General features: G+C 33.4%; 1 protein-coding gene across 5 annotated transcripts in view; it reads right to left on the minus strand.

Annotated features, from left to right (window-relative positions):
• The window catches only part of LOC143223672 (uridine-cytidine kinase 2-B-like), a 90,013-nt gene that overhangs the window by 45,638 nt on the left and 28,862 nt on the right, over positions 1-15,513 (minus strand). For all 5 annotated transcript variants that reach the window (XM_076451925.1, XM_076451926.1, XM_076451940.1 and 2 more), the window contains exons 5-6: positions 14,333-14,430; positions 12,035-12,083 (exon numbers count right to left, since the gene is read on the minus strand). In XM_076451925.1, the coding sequence (XP_076308040.1) occupies positions 12,035-12,083; positions 14,333-14,430 (147 nt within the window). The remainder of the gene's footprint in view (positions 1-12,034; positions 12,084-14,332; positions 14,431-15,513) is intronic.

A 15,513-nucleotide genomic window follows, 5' to 3' on the forward strand; every position in this document is an offset into this window, starting at 1 on the left:
GTGGAGAAAAAAAAACTGGAGATTGCAAGAAAAATTCTGACCAATGCTTAGAGGTAGAATGAAGGAAGCCCTAGCAGTCAAGTAATAGCTGTAGTGTAAGAGGAGGTATGTTTTTAAAATAAAGTAACTCATGAGTAAATATACTTTAATAGAACATCACCAGTAGTCTTATACAACAAGATAGAAACATCATACTGGAGCCTTCTATCTTTGGTGAAGATCTTACCAATCTTGCAGATTTTTATGAAACCAATATTTCAAAAGATGCTGAGAGCATCAGTGAAACTGAAGTAATGTCTGTGCTTAATGAAAATGATTTGGTACAAAATAAATAACCTAGGTTCAAAGGCGTATTGGAAAAAACATAAAACTCAAAAAATGGACATTTGTGTAAAAGGGTTATTCAACTGCATGGTGATCAATTTCCTAATATGTTAAACTTGTGCCAAATAGCTTTATACTTATGTAACAAACATTGGTTACGAAAAACACTTTCTGTACAAAACAGACTCAAGGCAAAATTTAAATGTGTTAAAAAGGCTGAAAAGCTAGACTGTTTAATGAGAATTTTAACATCAAATTCAGAAATTTCACTGCATGATCCTAGTCCTGCAATTAAAATGTGGGAAGTGCTAAGAACAAAAGGGTAAAGTTCTTACAATCACACAAACAGAAAATTAAAAAAATTAAAAATAAATGTGTAAATTGACGTGTTTTTGTCGTACTTTCTTGATGCAAAATACACATTCAAATTCCTAAAATATCAATTACGCAATTGCTACATATACCAGAATATAGTCGCTTTTCTGTGATACTGAATTACTAACCACCTTTGACAAATACTAACACAGGCAGAACATATGAAGCACTGCATTAAAATAACAAGCAAACTCGGAATAACCAGAATTTATATTTACATAAAATAAAAACATTACAATTACTTTCTTACATTACTTGAGAAAGTTAAAAACAATAACAACATAATTCATATATTTACATACATGAAGATAACCCAGCCCATTTAAATGGTTTTGTGTAAATATGAACTCTTTACAAGTTTCACAGTTCTTTTAAGCCATTCTGAAAAGTCTAAGAACAAGAAACATCTTACAAGCATAATTCTCAATTAGGTAAGTGCAGAACAAAGACAACAGGAGAATAACTTGCAGTGCATTTTACAATTAATGATGTTTTTTTTATATATTTACAATCATTGATCCTAATAATGAAGATCAGTCCTAATTTCAGAATCAAACGTGTTTCAAAAGATAACATTTTACTAACCTGAGTATGTACTTCTAATAGATACATCTCTCACAATTAATATACCTTCCTTGCATGACTGCCTTACAAAGTGAATAACACCAGCCTTGAGGCTCTCTCACCTAATCTCATGTGAATTGTATTACTGCATGATATAATCATGCTGCAAACCCTCCACTAACAGGAGGACAAAACACCTCCATAAGCACTAACTCCCTCTAAGTGTTTGCACTCATGATCTTAACTCTTTGCAACAAAAGTAAAAAAATGTGTACTGTTAATGTATAAATGGAAGGGAATATGCGTGAAAAGGTATCCATCATAAACATATTTTCAGGTATGAAAAATGTCAACTACTGAGACAATACTACACCTCTTCATATAGTTAAGCTAGAATCTTACAAAGTGATGGTTAAAGAGCTGGTGCAGAGATTTATCTAGATGAGCTCCCTTTATATAGCACACAAAAGAAGCCCATGAAGTGTGAAACCTGATGGCAGGGTTTCCATAGGGACACATTCACAGATGACTGCACCTCATATCTTCCAGGACTCTTCAACCAGGAATAAAGTTGGAAAAAAGCAGACAACTCACATATGTTATACAGTTTGGGGAAGGGGGATAAGAACACAACCATTTGAGTACTTGCACACAAGAGCCAAGAGCCATAATGTGTACTGTATAGTTGGGTAAGATGCATTCAGATGATACCTTGTGCTCACCTCAACTCTACTATCACTTTATTGGACTGACTCCAACTATAGAAGAAGAGCACAGTAGTCATGCCATGACTACTCAACTGAACAGACATCAAGTGCAGGAGAACATGGTTTGTTGGTGCATACTTGCCTCAACTAAAATGTGATGTTTGCAGTGGGAGGGCACAGATGTAAAATGAATATTCATCTCAACTCCATTGGACAGTCACAGGATGCAGGATGTGAATGCAAAATTATGTTATATGCTTACTCCAACTCTATTGAACAGAATAGCTATAGAGGTCAAGAGGTGACCTTGACTATAATGACAGTGTTACCACTGATCCACTCTCCACTGTACTTCAAGCACCAGTATTTAGATCCAATTGCTGAGGATTCTCCATAGTGCACCACCCCAGTAGCTAGGAACTGGTAAGTGTAAAGGGTCTCCCATACTCTTCTTAATGACAAGAGGAAGGGAAGAATTCACAGAGCAGGAACCCAGGAAAAGTGCTTGGATCCAGTCCAGAAAGGTCTTTCACTAGTGACAGTTCAGTAGCTATCCACAACTATTTTTGAAAAACCAGTAAGCACGAGCCAAATAAGCAAGCAAAACGCCACCTGGTGCATTTTTTTGTTCCAAGACAGTCCATAAAATATGTATGATCAGTATTGGACGAACATCAAGTATACCACAAAGATATGTCAAGTAGTCTCATGGAACATCCCATCTCAGAGTGGTATACATATGAAGCCAAGAATGCTTTCTATTATCCTAGCTCAATGTAGATTTTGGAAAATTAGAATACCTTAGGAGGCACCACCAGCAACCTATGAACCTAAAAGGGGCTTAGAAAGAGAAACAATGCATATTCTTACTGAAGAAAGTGGGATGACAAAAGAGGGAGTAGAGGAGACAACCACAGATCATGGAAGCCAATCCAGGTTTAAAACATCCAAGAGACAAGAGGAAGGAATATAGGAAAGAAATAGGCAGTCTTCTAGGCAGTTAAAATACTGTCAACAAACAGGTCAGATGAGAAAGAAGAATATAGAAGTGTAGTAGAAGAGAATGCAAGAAGCAATCATAGGACAAATGTCCAAACAGCAGTAACAGAAGATGAGAAGAAAGAGATGGTACAAAAGGCAGCAAGCCACAGGCTCAAATGAGGCATGTGCCAGAGCATGTATACTCAATTAAGGTCTCAGTCAGTTATGGGAGTAAGATTAAGAAAAATTAAAGAGTGGAACAGATTTGAGAAGACGGGTTTAAACACATTGTGGTCCTGTGAAAGGAGAAAGTCGACAGACAAAGACTCCTAACCATTAGTAGATGCACACACCAACAAACAGTCAAGGAAAAAAGCAGAAAGACAGTTATAGGATGACTGCTAGGAAGAAAAGAGTAACAGAAAAACTAATGACAAAAGACACACTATAATCACTAATAGAAAAAAGACAGTAAAAAGATAGATCAAATTCCATGTGCCAGGAAGGAAAATAACTCCTAATAAAGGGAGGTATACGTATATGAAGCAAGAAAGAAGAGAAGGAAACTGAGGAGAGGAAAAGGTGACCAAACTGTCAGCAAAAGGTAAAAGTTGAGCGAGGCAAAGAACCAAGAACAACAGGAATCATGAAAGTAGTATGTGAAGATGAGGGCCAGAGGGAGAAAGCAGGTTAGGGAATAGACAAAGAAAAAGTGAAGACCAGTCCAGTCTGAGAAAACAGACACACAGAGAATGAAGATGCCCAAAATAGAAAAGTGTGTACCCAAAAAGAGCATGACAAACCAGGAGCAAACCTTATGAAAGACAAGAAATGTAGAGACCACTCTAACAATAGAATACAAACTGGTTGAGAAAGATAGTCTTTTATCAAGTATAAGCTCATGGTAAACGACAGACGAGAATTCAACTTGATGTGAATTGGCCCAGAGTGTTATGCCTAATGCCCAAAGGCAAATGAACATTGAACAAGATCCTATTGAATTTTTGGTACAAGAAAAACAAGAACATGTAAGAGACTGCATGGAACATAATCAAATGGTCCACCAGTAGAGGAAGGAAAGGAAACCCACTCAAAGAATAGAGAGAGAGAGATAGAGAGAGCCAGTCATGTTTGTGGATGTGATAAAAATGTGGGACCAGCAACAAAATGTCCCACCCTTAACAGAGAGGGAAGAACTAAAGAGATGTCATGTAAGAGAGGCAGTAAGTAGTCTGAACACAGTCCAATCTCCAAGACAATACCCTAAAGCGGGGGTCACCAAACTGTGGCCCTCGAGGTCATTTTGTCCGGCCCACCAGCTGCTAGCTGTTTGGAAATAAAAAGTGACAGTTCATCAAATGTCCGACTGTCATAACAAAATAAATCACACCAATGGTCGCTTTAAGCTGGCAAACACAAGACATTATGATAAAAAGAAATAAGGCTGTCACGCCCATTTTTAACCAATAAAAAAATTCTTCTTTCGTCCTTGTTGCTCGTTTATTCATATCAAGGCACATATCTATGAAATCATTAGGATTTCGAAAACAAGTACATACTTAACCCTCGTCCTATCGACTCGTCTTCTAAATTCAGCGGCCTAGGGTTACCGCTTCAGCAACCTCATTTCTCTTATTAGTCGGGTTATGCGCTTTTCATAACTTGTTCTCTGGTAAGTGTTGTGGCAATCATACGTTTCAATATATTTTGTTTGTGCATTCTTGGACCAGTACAATACTTTTCTCACAGCATTCTATGTTTTTCATTTTCACTGTTTTTTTTCACCCATCATTATGGCTGCTTTTAAAATAAGAAAAGTGGACTCAGTGTCGTGCTTTCAATGAAAAATGGGGAGAAAAGTACTTCTTTGTGGAAACAAAAAACCAGAAAGCTACTTGTGTGACATGCACCGAAAGTGTTGCTGTTTTGAAAGAGTACAATCTTCTGCGTCATTATGAAACAAAACATCTATCAATATACTTGGAATTTTCAGGAAATTTCTGTTCTGAGAAATTTGAATCCATGAAACGTGTTTTTGAATCTCAAAAGAATCTCTTCATAAGAAAGTATGCTGAAAATGAATCTGTCACTCGTACAAGTTACAAAATAATTCATAGGATGGCCGGGCGAGGAAAACCTTTACTGACGGCAACTTCATCAAAGAATGTACGATGGAAGCAGCAAATGAGCTGTGTCCTGAAAAAGCCAATTTCTTTGAATGTATCAGCCTTTCAGCAACTTCAGAACTTGGAGAGAACATTGCATTACAGATATGCCAAAAAGCTAGAAACTTCCTATGGTATTCTCTGGCACTGGATGAGTCTACTGATCTCTCGAGTACATCAGAACTTCTTGTGTCATTCATGGAGTTAATTTGGACTTTCAGATCACGGAAGAGTTGGCATCAGTTTGCAGCATGCACGGAAGAACAACTGAAGACATTTTCATGGAAGTGCATAAAACTTTGCAACACTATAACCTTCAGTGGAACCAGCTTAGTGTAACAGTTGATGGAGGAAAAAACATGGCTGGAGTAAAGAAGGGTCTGGTGGGGCTGATCAGGAAACAGTTGGAAGATCTTCAGCTCTCAAGTGCTCTGTTCATACACTGCATCATACATCAGCAAGCACTCGGTGGAAAAGACTTAGATATTTTTGCATACTGAAATCAGTCATATCTGCAGTGAACTTCATTCGGGGTCATGCACTTACTCATTGCCAGTTCAAGGCGTTTCTTGAAGAAATTGATTCGGATTTCTGTGACTTCCCTTATTACACGGCGGTGAGGTGGCTCAGCTGCGGTAAAGTCTTGTCTCGTTTTTATAAGCTAAGAAGAAACTAGATATATTTCTTATCGAGAAATATAGAGCCGATCCACTTCTGTCGGATCCAACCTGGTTGTCAAAGTTGTCATTTTTGGTTGACATCACATCCCACATGAATGAATTAAACTTGAAACTTCAGGAGAAGAATAACCTTGTCTGTGATCTCTATAGAATCATTAAAGGATTTCGGAGAAAGCTGTCATTGTTTGAAGCACATTTGGAAGGAGGAAACCTCTCTCATTTTCAGTATTTCAATGAGTTTCATGCTGGAATCACAGAAGATGTCAACCTGGAGTTTCAGAAAAAGATTATTGGTGATTTAAATAAGCATTTATTAGAGAGATTTTTGGATCTCGACAGAATCGAAAGTGACATTCTCCTTTTTCAGAATCCTTTTGATTGTGTCATTGATGACGTGCCAGTGGAACTTCAGCTGGAGGTCATTGATTTGCAAGGAAATGACTTGTTGAAAGCAAAACACAGAGAGGGGCAACTTATTGAATTTTACAGCTGCATACCTGAAGCAGTTCACATCTGGTATGGCATCAGTGTTCGGAACAACTTATGATTGATGCAGCAATTCAAAACTAAACATTAAAGATATTTTGAAAGCCAAATGCCAATTCCTTTAATCTCACTAACTTTTTTGTGGCTTAGTGAAATTCAGATATGTACTCACTATGTGCAATGTGACAATTGTTTTTGCTAATGTCACCTTCTTTGATAACCTTTTGGTAAATAAAAATGTTGGTTGTATATCTGTTTGTTTTTTATTATATGTGTGTATTGCATTCTACTCCCACATGGCTAATGTGGCATCCTAAATTTAGTGTTAAGTCTTTTACAGAGAGCTTTCGTTCTAGCTTATGAGTATTGAACATAATGATCATGTGGTCTGCACTTCTCATTCCACAAGTAATCTGGCCCACTGTGAAAAAAGTTTGGTGACCCATGCCCTAAGGAGATGCAAACAAAGAGAAAAATGGACCCCAGAATGAAAACAATGAGTTTGGAAGGTCTATAGTTGAAGAAAAATGAGTGGTTTTAGAGAAGTTGGAATCCTCAAAAGCAAACTAACCTCCTGCATTGGAATTCAATAAGATGTGTGTGTCATAGCTCACAAGCAAAAAATAAAGGGAATCTCATTGAGACAAGATAAAACATCCAAAAGTACCAAATATTTAATGGGTGTTAGAAAGAATGTATATCCCTGGATAAGTTTTCCTCTACTACCAAGTAGCCATACAAGGAAAGGGAGAAAGGAGAAGAAGAAACATTCAAGAATGAACTAACAAAAAGAAATAGTTGAAAAAAGAAATGCCAGCCCCTGGTCTTGAACATGGTAAACAAAACCCACACAATGCCAAGAAATACAAGACCAACATGAAGTCAAATGAAAGAGCAAAGAATAGGAAAACATGAAAAATGAGGAAAATGTACAAAATCAAAGGTAGAACAGATGAAAAAAGATGTGTAAGAAGATGTCTGACACATCAAATGATCAACTACATATTGCATGTAAACAACATCAGACGTGATCAGGGGGAAGTAAAAAAGAAATTGGAAGAGAAATGAAAAAAAGAGGTGTAAGTGAAGATGAAAAAAAAAAAATGACTGTTGAAAGAAAGTAAGACATACTGCAAGAAAATAAAGATGCACCCAAAAAATCCTAGTAGTCACTGATAAAAACACTAATAAACTAGACTAGTACAAGTAAGATGAGAAAAAGAGAAAGGTCAAGAATAAGGAATTGAAAGATGAAAAGGAAAAAGATCTAGATGAGACAATGGAGAAAAAGAGTAAGGTCAAAAGTGGAAAATAAAATGTGAGAAGATATTGAGAACAAAAATCTTATGACAGTAGACCCAGTAGCCAAAAAAGAAAATAACAAGACCCAACAAGCTCTGACAGAAGGGGAACAAAATATGGAAGAATAATGCAGAAGAAGTAAAATAGGTTACACAAGAAAGATAACCAAGTCTACAGCATCCAAGAAAAGCATGAAGTGCATCGGATAAAATGCAGAATTAGAAAAAAATAATACTGAAAAGTAAAGAGAGAAAAAAATGAAAAACACCAAAATAGTAAACTCATATGAGAAGGAAGGTGAGAGGGCAGAAAACTCAAGACTAACGAGACAGATACAAAAAATGGAATTGAGAAAAGAAGCATGAACACATGGAAGAGAAATATGATTATGAGAAAGAGAATTATTAGCAAAAGAAAACACCATAAGCTTAATAACAAGCAGGGATAGATGAAACAATGAACACAGAATAGCAGATGACAGATGAGAAAGAAAATAATAAAGAACACAAGCAAAGCATAAAGAACAAAACGAATCTGTGAAGGAAATCTGGAAAGAGAATAAGTTTAAAGCCATTTCACTAAAGGTAAAGTACTACCAAAGCAAATCATGTAAAAAATGTAGTCCAACAGATCATTCCCAGCCACTGAGAAAGAAATTTGACAGAAAGGATGGAAGTAGGAGGCCCATTAAACACATGGTAATTCAAAACACATTGAAAAATGGTTGAAATGATCCAGACAAGCAAATAGCATCCTAAAGCCACAGAAAAAATAAGTCCTAAGTGTGTACAATGTTACACAGTCAAGGTCAAATATAAGAATTCACAATAAAAACTAAAGCTTTTGAAACAAAAGCTAAAAAAAATGAAAACCCATGTTACGTGAACAATGCAAATCTCATAAAATTTAACACAGAATAATTTTTTTTAAAGATGTCTGATTAATACTGTGCCATGGAAGGAATGAAGTTGTGCAAGTGCAGAGAGTGAGTGGACATGCAGGTGTATCATCCTCCTACTGGTGGAGGGCTCTGCTCAACAATTACATCATCATGCAGCAGTGCAATGCATAATTCATGTTAGATCACATGAAGTTAGTGGGAGTTGCCTCAAAGCTAGTAGATGCAAATATTTTAGGCAGGCATGCAGGGAAGATAGTAGCTTAACTGTGTGAAAAGGTGTGGTATCTTCTCAAAATTTACCTTTCAAGTGAAAAAGCAGTCATGAAAAACTACTTATAAATGCAGACACAACCTACAACAGCTATTACTTAAACTTAACTGTCATTGGATTTGAACTGTTTTTGTAGCAAATTGAAGAATGAAACTAGCTTCCATTTAGTACATTAAATGACAAATGTTTAGAAACTAAGTGCATGTATGCATTAATCTAATCAAAAACACCTTAGGTGCAAAAAAGAAATTAATGTCAATATGTTTGGTATCAAATTGTAGATTACAATTCAAGTTTTAGTATTATACATAGTTTAATTTTTTAGTTTAAAAGTACCTATTAAAAGACACCTAAACACTGAGTTGTGTGTGTCACATAGTATGCTGAATGCAGCAATGGTTCAAATTAGATTTTTGTAATTTCAAAATACAACACCTGGAGTTTTGTAAGACTTTGAAACTCAAATTACCAATATCAACAAGCTAGAATATAAAATAAGAACCTCCTATCTTTTCTTTTAGCTGTACAAAATCAGACAAAGTAGCCTTTTCACCTCTTTCCATTTTTGAAAATACTCCCTTATATACACTCACTTCTATCTATGATATGTGAATAACCAACTAAAAGTACATATATCATAACTAGAAGAGATATTTGCTTGCTTTACTTCTTCATTTACTGTTCTATCGTTTAAGAAAAATAAGTTTAAGAACTTGTATGTAAATAGTAATAATGTGTATACAAATGTGTAATAACTGAAATGTGACTATTTTACAAAATACTAGTTCACTTAAATACAGCCAAGACAGATCACTTTGTAAAGACTAAAAATTAGTTTTATATTACTCAATACAGTAACGAGTGTACATGCACTGCATTATCATAACTTCTGTATTGTTAGCCAGACACGACTGAAAAAGTCAATATAATAAAAATAATAAATACATATAAATCTTTAATGTTATAAGATTTAAGCTATTTTGTCTAAACATTTGTGTTCTCATGTTATAATCTGTAGTCATTCTGGAATGAAAAAGGCATAATTTATATTTATTTCCCAATTTTTGTGGTTGTTACAAGATCAGTTAAATCAACTGAACCCACACAGAGACTTGTTAGATAAAATAACAAAATATAAAAGCTTTTTTCTTAAGACAAAATTGATAATTATCTGGAGATTATAAAGAATTTTCATGTGAAATTTGAAAATTTTCTAATGCATAAAAGTATTTTCTATCTTCAAATGAAAATTAATCTGCATGTTAGATAGGCAACATGAAAAAGAAAAAGGCATAAAAAACATTGCTTAACAAACCATAAGATGTAAAAAAAATTTAAGAATCTGATATTTTGCATATGAAAACCAAGTGATGTTTAGTGATAACACTAGGTAACAAATTTTGTTCCTGGATTAGTACGCGTTTTCTTAATTGCTTATGTTGTAAAAGTATAGAAAATAGCCATTATTCCCTCAAACTTTGTTTTTGTGACCTGGATAATGAAATTTAGAAATTAACCTATTTTCTATGTGAAAACGGGCAAATTTGTACATTTTCATTCACATAAGATTTGAATAAAACAACATATAAATCAAGATCTACATGTATTTATACTAAAGTTATACAAAAATAAACAAATATGTTTAAAAGTGAGTAGTTTTTTTAGATTTGTGACTGTAATGTAAATCACTTTCACATATCAGCCCCCAAATATAGTCTCCCATCATGTTTTCATTATATGCTCCCAGGTCACAAAAACAAAGAGTGAAGAGAAAAATAGGTATTTGCTATTTACTTTAGGCATAAGCAATTGGAAAATAACACTTTCTGCCCAGGAACAAGAAAAAATAATAATTTTATTATATAGTGTAATTTGCCAAATTTTGCTTACTAATTTCAAATTTATAGGATGAAAATTATAATTGTAAACACAAAATGTTTACAAGGTCTATTCTAGTGACTGAGGCCATGCTAAAAGAGTTAAAGAAAGAAAATCTAAATTGGTGGCCAAACTGGTAGTTACACTCATAACATTGATAAGTAATTCTCAGTAAATATTCATTCATTAGTTGACCAGACCATACTTATTATTCAAACTAGTGCAAGATGGTGGGCAAAACAAAATACAGTCTATTATTCAGAAAAACCTCTGCTATACAGTACCAACTATTCTTTTAAGTACATGGTGGTAGTTTTCTTCTCAAAAACAGTTTTAATAAGTTATTTTATAATAATTCCATGGAAACTAGATCAAGAGTTTCTAGCCATCACCTGCACGTACTCAGTACGGCCATATTAAGCACCAATATTTATGCTAACTACTTAAGCTAGTATCAAGTGATGCTAAATGCTCTTTAACTAGGAAAATTTCATGCAATTTATCAAATCTGTGCTTAAATGTGGGCAATGAATAACAAATAATAATCATGCACCTGTATGATTCTTTTGAAAACTAGAGCTAAAAACTTATCTAATTTGCTTGGCCTAACCCATATTTATGTGTCTGTACATGCTTTCACCCTACAGTTTTGCTGTTCTAAGTCAGCCAATTTTAAACTGAATGATAAAAACAAAAACCTGTTAACCATTACTCTTAGATGAAACTGTAGCAAAAGTTTCAAACCACATAGGCAGAATAAAACGTTTTTGTCGAATAACTTTATATATGCAGCTAATATTCAGACCAAATTTTATACTTAATTGTAGGTTGTAAAAATCTATTAGTATACCAACTTAAGGAAAAACCCAAGAAAGTATATTTCTCTCTCAAATAGAAGTTTTTGTACTTTTGGTATAAAGAAAGAGAAATTCAAAACTGGAGATTTTATACCTCATGTATTTCTTAGTAAAGTGCTTTGAATGTTGGTATTTAAAGTAAAAATCCAGTAGGGTGCATTCACTGAAAATATGTGATAGTTTAGGTTACCACAGTCTGAGATACAAAGAGTCGAAAAAATGCTAAACTACGCTCCTGTTAATAAACACACAGTGTGTTCTGCAAGTTGTCTTGGCTGCACAGCACACTACTATGTGTCTTTAGTGTTTTATACTTCATCTGTTACAAATAAGGAATGATGGTATGTAAGTACATAACTAATAGTTTTAAAGCATTACATACTTTATTGTACTATGGTAGCTGACTCCAAAAGAATGCATGAAACTGCAGGTAGCACCTTAAAATACTTTATGTAATACTCCAAATGAATAATATTAAATCAGATACTATTCAATATTTTATGTAGACAAAAAAATGTGTAACAAACAAGATTTTATTCTTACCTTCATTGTCTGCTCCTCTTGGAATGATAACATCAGCATACTTTTTTGTCTATTGGTAACAAAAAACTACTATATGGAAAGTCTATTTCTTACACATCTGATAAAAGTAGCAATATCACCAAATACTTTTGTACATAATATCATATAGAAAAGCTTGCATTTACTTTCAGATATTCTAACTACTATTGCTGACACTACGTGGCAGTATAATTGTGTAACATCCCTGACAATTGTATTATCAAATCTGTGCACACACTCAAAAGATACAATTATACAAGTGCACAGATTGATGAGGTGGATAGTGAATTTGCAAATAACATTGAAATAAAAAATAAATACTAAATATCCTAAAATATTGATAACTGTATGCCTAATTTAAATCATCTTTTCTCTGATATAACACTTGTTTGAAAAAAACATAAATGATTAAGAAACAGTTTTATAATGCTGCAGGAATTCGTTTTCTGTGTGCCTATTACCATGAGGTTGTTTAACCTGCTGATTTCACTATTCAAGTTATCAGAAAATTAAAATATGTTAGACTTGAAATAATACCAAAACCCATTACTTCTTACTTCTGTAAGCCCAGTGTCTGAAATTCTTAATATTTACCAATATAAAGGAGGGGGGGCAGAGAGAGAGAGAGGGTTTTTGGGGGAGGAGGAGAGGGGGTTACCCCAAGAACAAATTAGATTTTTTTCAAAGCAATAAATTACCTCTGTAATAATCAGAAATATGATTAGGGATAATTTAAACTGTTAAACAGGCATACAAACTGTGTCTATGAACCAAATATATTATTAAAAGACATAACATACTACATGCATAAAGGTGTTCAATTCAACCTGAAGTAAAATTATGACTACTGTTTTCACCACTTGAAAAATTCTTTGGGAATTAAACAAAATCTACGTATTATGCATAACAGGGTCATCTCCCTGGACACAAGTAATTTTTTATATATTACCCAACTCCTGACAAAAAGCAATATTCTTCCCACAGGACATGTTTTACCTGCCAAAACATGTATGACAATTTCCTACTATTATACAGTTTTTTTGCCTTCTCACAATGGTATTCTAAATTGTGTAACAAAATCATGTGACTATACCTGACTATAGGTAATAGTATGATACAATTATTTATCAATATCAAATTGACAAGCAGGTCACTGTTCTTCTCTATGAGGTTGGTCTGTATATTTTTTTCAGTTCTTGATTTGTTGTTTAGCAAGTTCCCCCCCCAAAAAAAAAAAAACAAAATACGTAGAACTCATGTGTTGTCCTGGGATCACCCTCTTCAACTGTCAGTGTCATGATTCCCCATTTAACAATGACCAACTTTGTACCAGTAGTTAAGACCATATAAGAAACACTTATGATAACATTTCACTCAAATTATCATTTGACACAATCACTGGCATCAATCTAAAAATAAAACATGCTATATTGGTAGGACAAGGCTTCTAATAATGCCATGATAATGAATTAATGTTCTTTTCACATGTTAAAGCCTTAAAGCTTATTCAACTTGTTTCCAATAATGATTGTAAATTAAACTTGTGAAAATCTTCATACCAAAATATGTATTTAAATATTAGTTAAGTATTACTAGAAATATTTCACATAGCTCTAGTTTTAATGTACTTTATATATATTAGCATCTACAAAATAGCATCTAAATATTTTGCTATTTTTTGTGTGTGCACGCACATGCACGTGCATTTCATATAGCAAAGCCACACTGGGCTATCTTCTGAGTCCACCAAGTGTAATCAAACCCCTGATTTTAACATTGTAAATCCATAGACTTACCGCTGAACCAGTTTTAATCAAAGTCTATGAAAAATGTTTCAATCACATAAAAATGCAATTTAAAAGAAAGGTGATGAAACACGTCATTCATCATTAATGACTGTTAAAGGCATGAAAATATATAGTGATGCAGCTGTTGATCATATTATCTTAAGAGTTGGAGTATGATAGTTATCTATCTAAATAGTGAACTTCAATTTTCAAGAAAAAGAAATAAATGCCAAATACATTCATACTTTGAACATACACATTATCAAGTAGACAACAGATCACCATAAATCACAAAAGCTATTCAAACTAGTATTTTTGGTTTCCTTGAGAAAAAAAAAAAGAGCTTGTTTTTTAATAAATTGCATAAGCTCAGTTCTGCCATTAATAGTAAACTTACATGTAATTACATAAATCTTAAAATGATAAAAATTATTAGCCTTTCCCATCATTTACACAAAAACATTTTCTCAGAGAGTATAATTTAAGTACTTACTGGAAGACAAAACTCTTCAAATGCAGGTTTCACAAATGTTGTATACTGAGTGAGTATGTGCTCCAACTCACGCCCTCTCTCTCTTGTATCCCTTAACACTAGAAAAAAAATAATTACACATTTTTTACAGTTTTAGATAATAAATACAGAACAAAGTCAAAGAAAATGTCTTTTGTGGAATTTCTTTACTTTTTTAGCATATTTTGAAATGGAATTTTCTTTCCAATACTAAAAATGAAAGTAGTATAGCCATTGTTCAAAAGGCCACTTGTAGCTTTCCAAAAGACTTACAAAATATAATAAAATGTTATTAACATAAAGCAAATGTGCTAGAAATATTTCTGATTAAATGACCTGTGTACAATGATGAAACTTTATACACTGAACCTATAAATCAACTGTCAATAAATACAGACAAGACTTCAAATTTGAAAAATAGTAACACAGACCACACTTCAAGATGTTTCCACTTCGATTTAATGAATTTCCTATACAACTCTAAAGATGGATGCTTAGAAATCAAAGATATAAATATACAGGTATGTTCCAATTCTAAAATTTAGTTCAGTTATAAGAACTGTACAAAACTTTCATTTTAAATCCCAAATACAATTAAAGTACAACAAACTTTCTTAAATATTAATTTATACTATTACCACATACCTCCTATAAAATAATGGCAAGGAAAGGCTGTACAAATTGTTATGCTAATCACTGATGTACAAATTCTAATTACTTGCATCTAATATTATTAATTTATACTTTTCGTTTATTCCCCATTGACTGAAACTTTATATTATTTGCTCTCACATCATTTTAATACCTTCAGCAACTATGATGTCAATTTTAAAATACCTGTGATTAAAGCTTTTTTCATTATGTACATACTTCAATTACTTTTGCAACTACATTTTAATGCAATATATCATCCAATTTTCACATATTATGAAAAGTTTGTATAAATGATAAATGTATTACAGAAATATCCACAAAATATACATCCTTACAGAAATTATCAGTTTTTCAGTAATAGCAGTCCATTCAATCAATATCAAGGTAAGAAGAAACTGTTGTAAAAGACCAGTAATCAACCACTGCTAATTAGTTTTTGTCATGAGAACAGCATCAAAATGATCCTACTACACAATCTTTTATTTCCTGCATTCAGCTATTCCGAGTTC

The sequence above is a fragment of the Tachypleus tridentatus genome, chromosome 1 (genome assembly GCF_004210375.1).
Source record: "Tachypleus tridentatus isolate NWPU-2018 chromosome 1, ASM421037v1, whole genome shotgun sequence".
NCBI classification, from domain to species: Eukaryota; Metazoa; Arthropoda; class Merostomata; order Xiphosura; family Limulidae; genus Tachypleus; species Tachypleus tridentatus.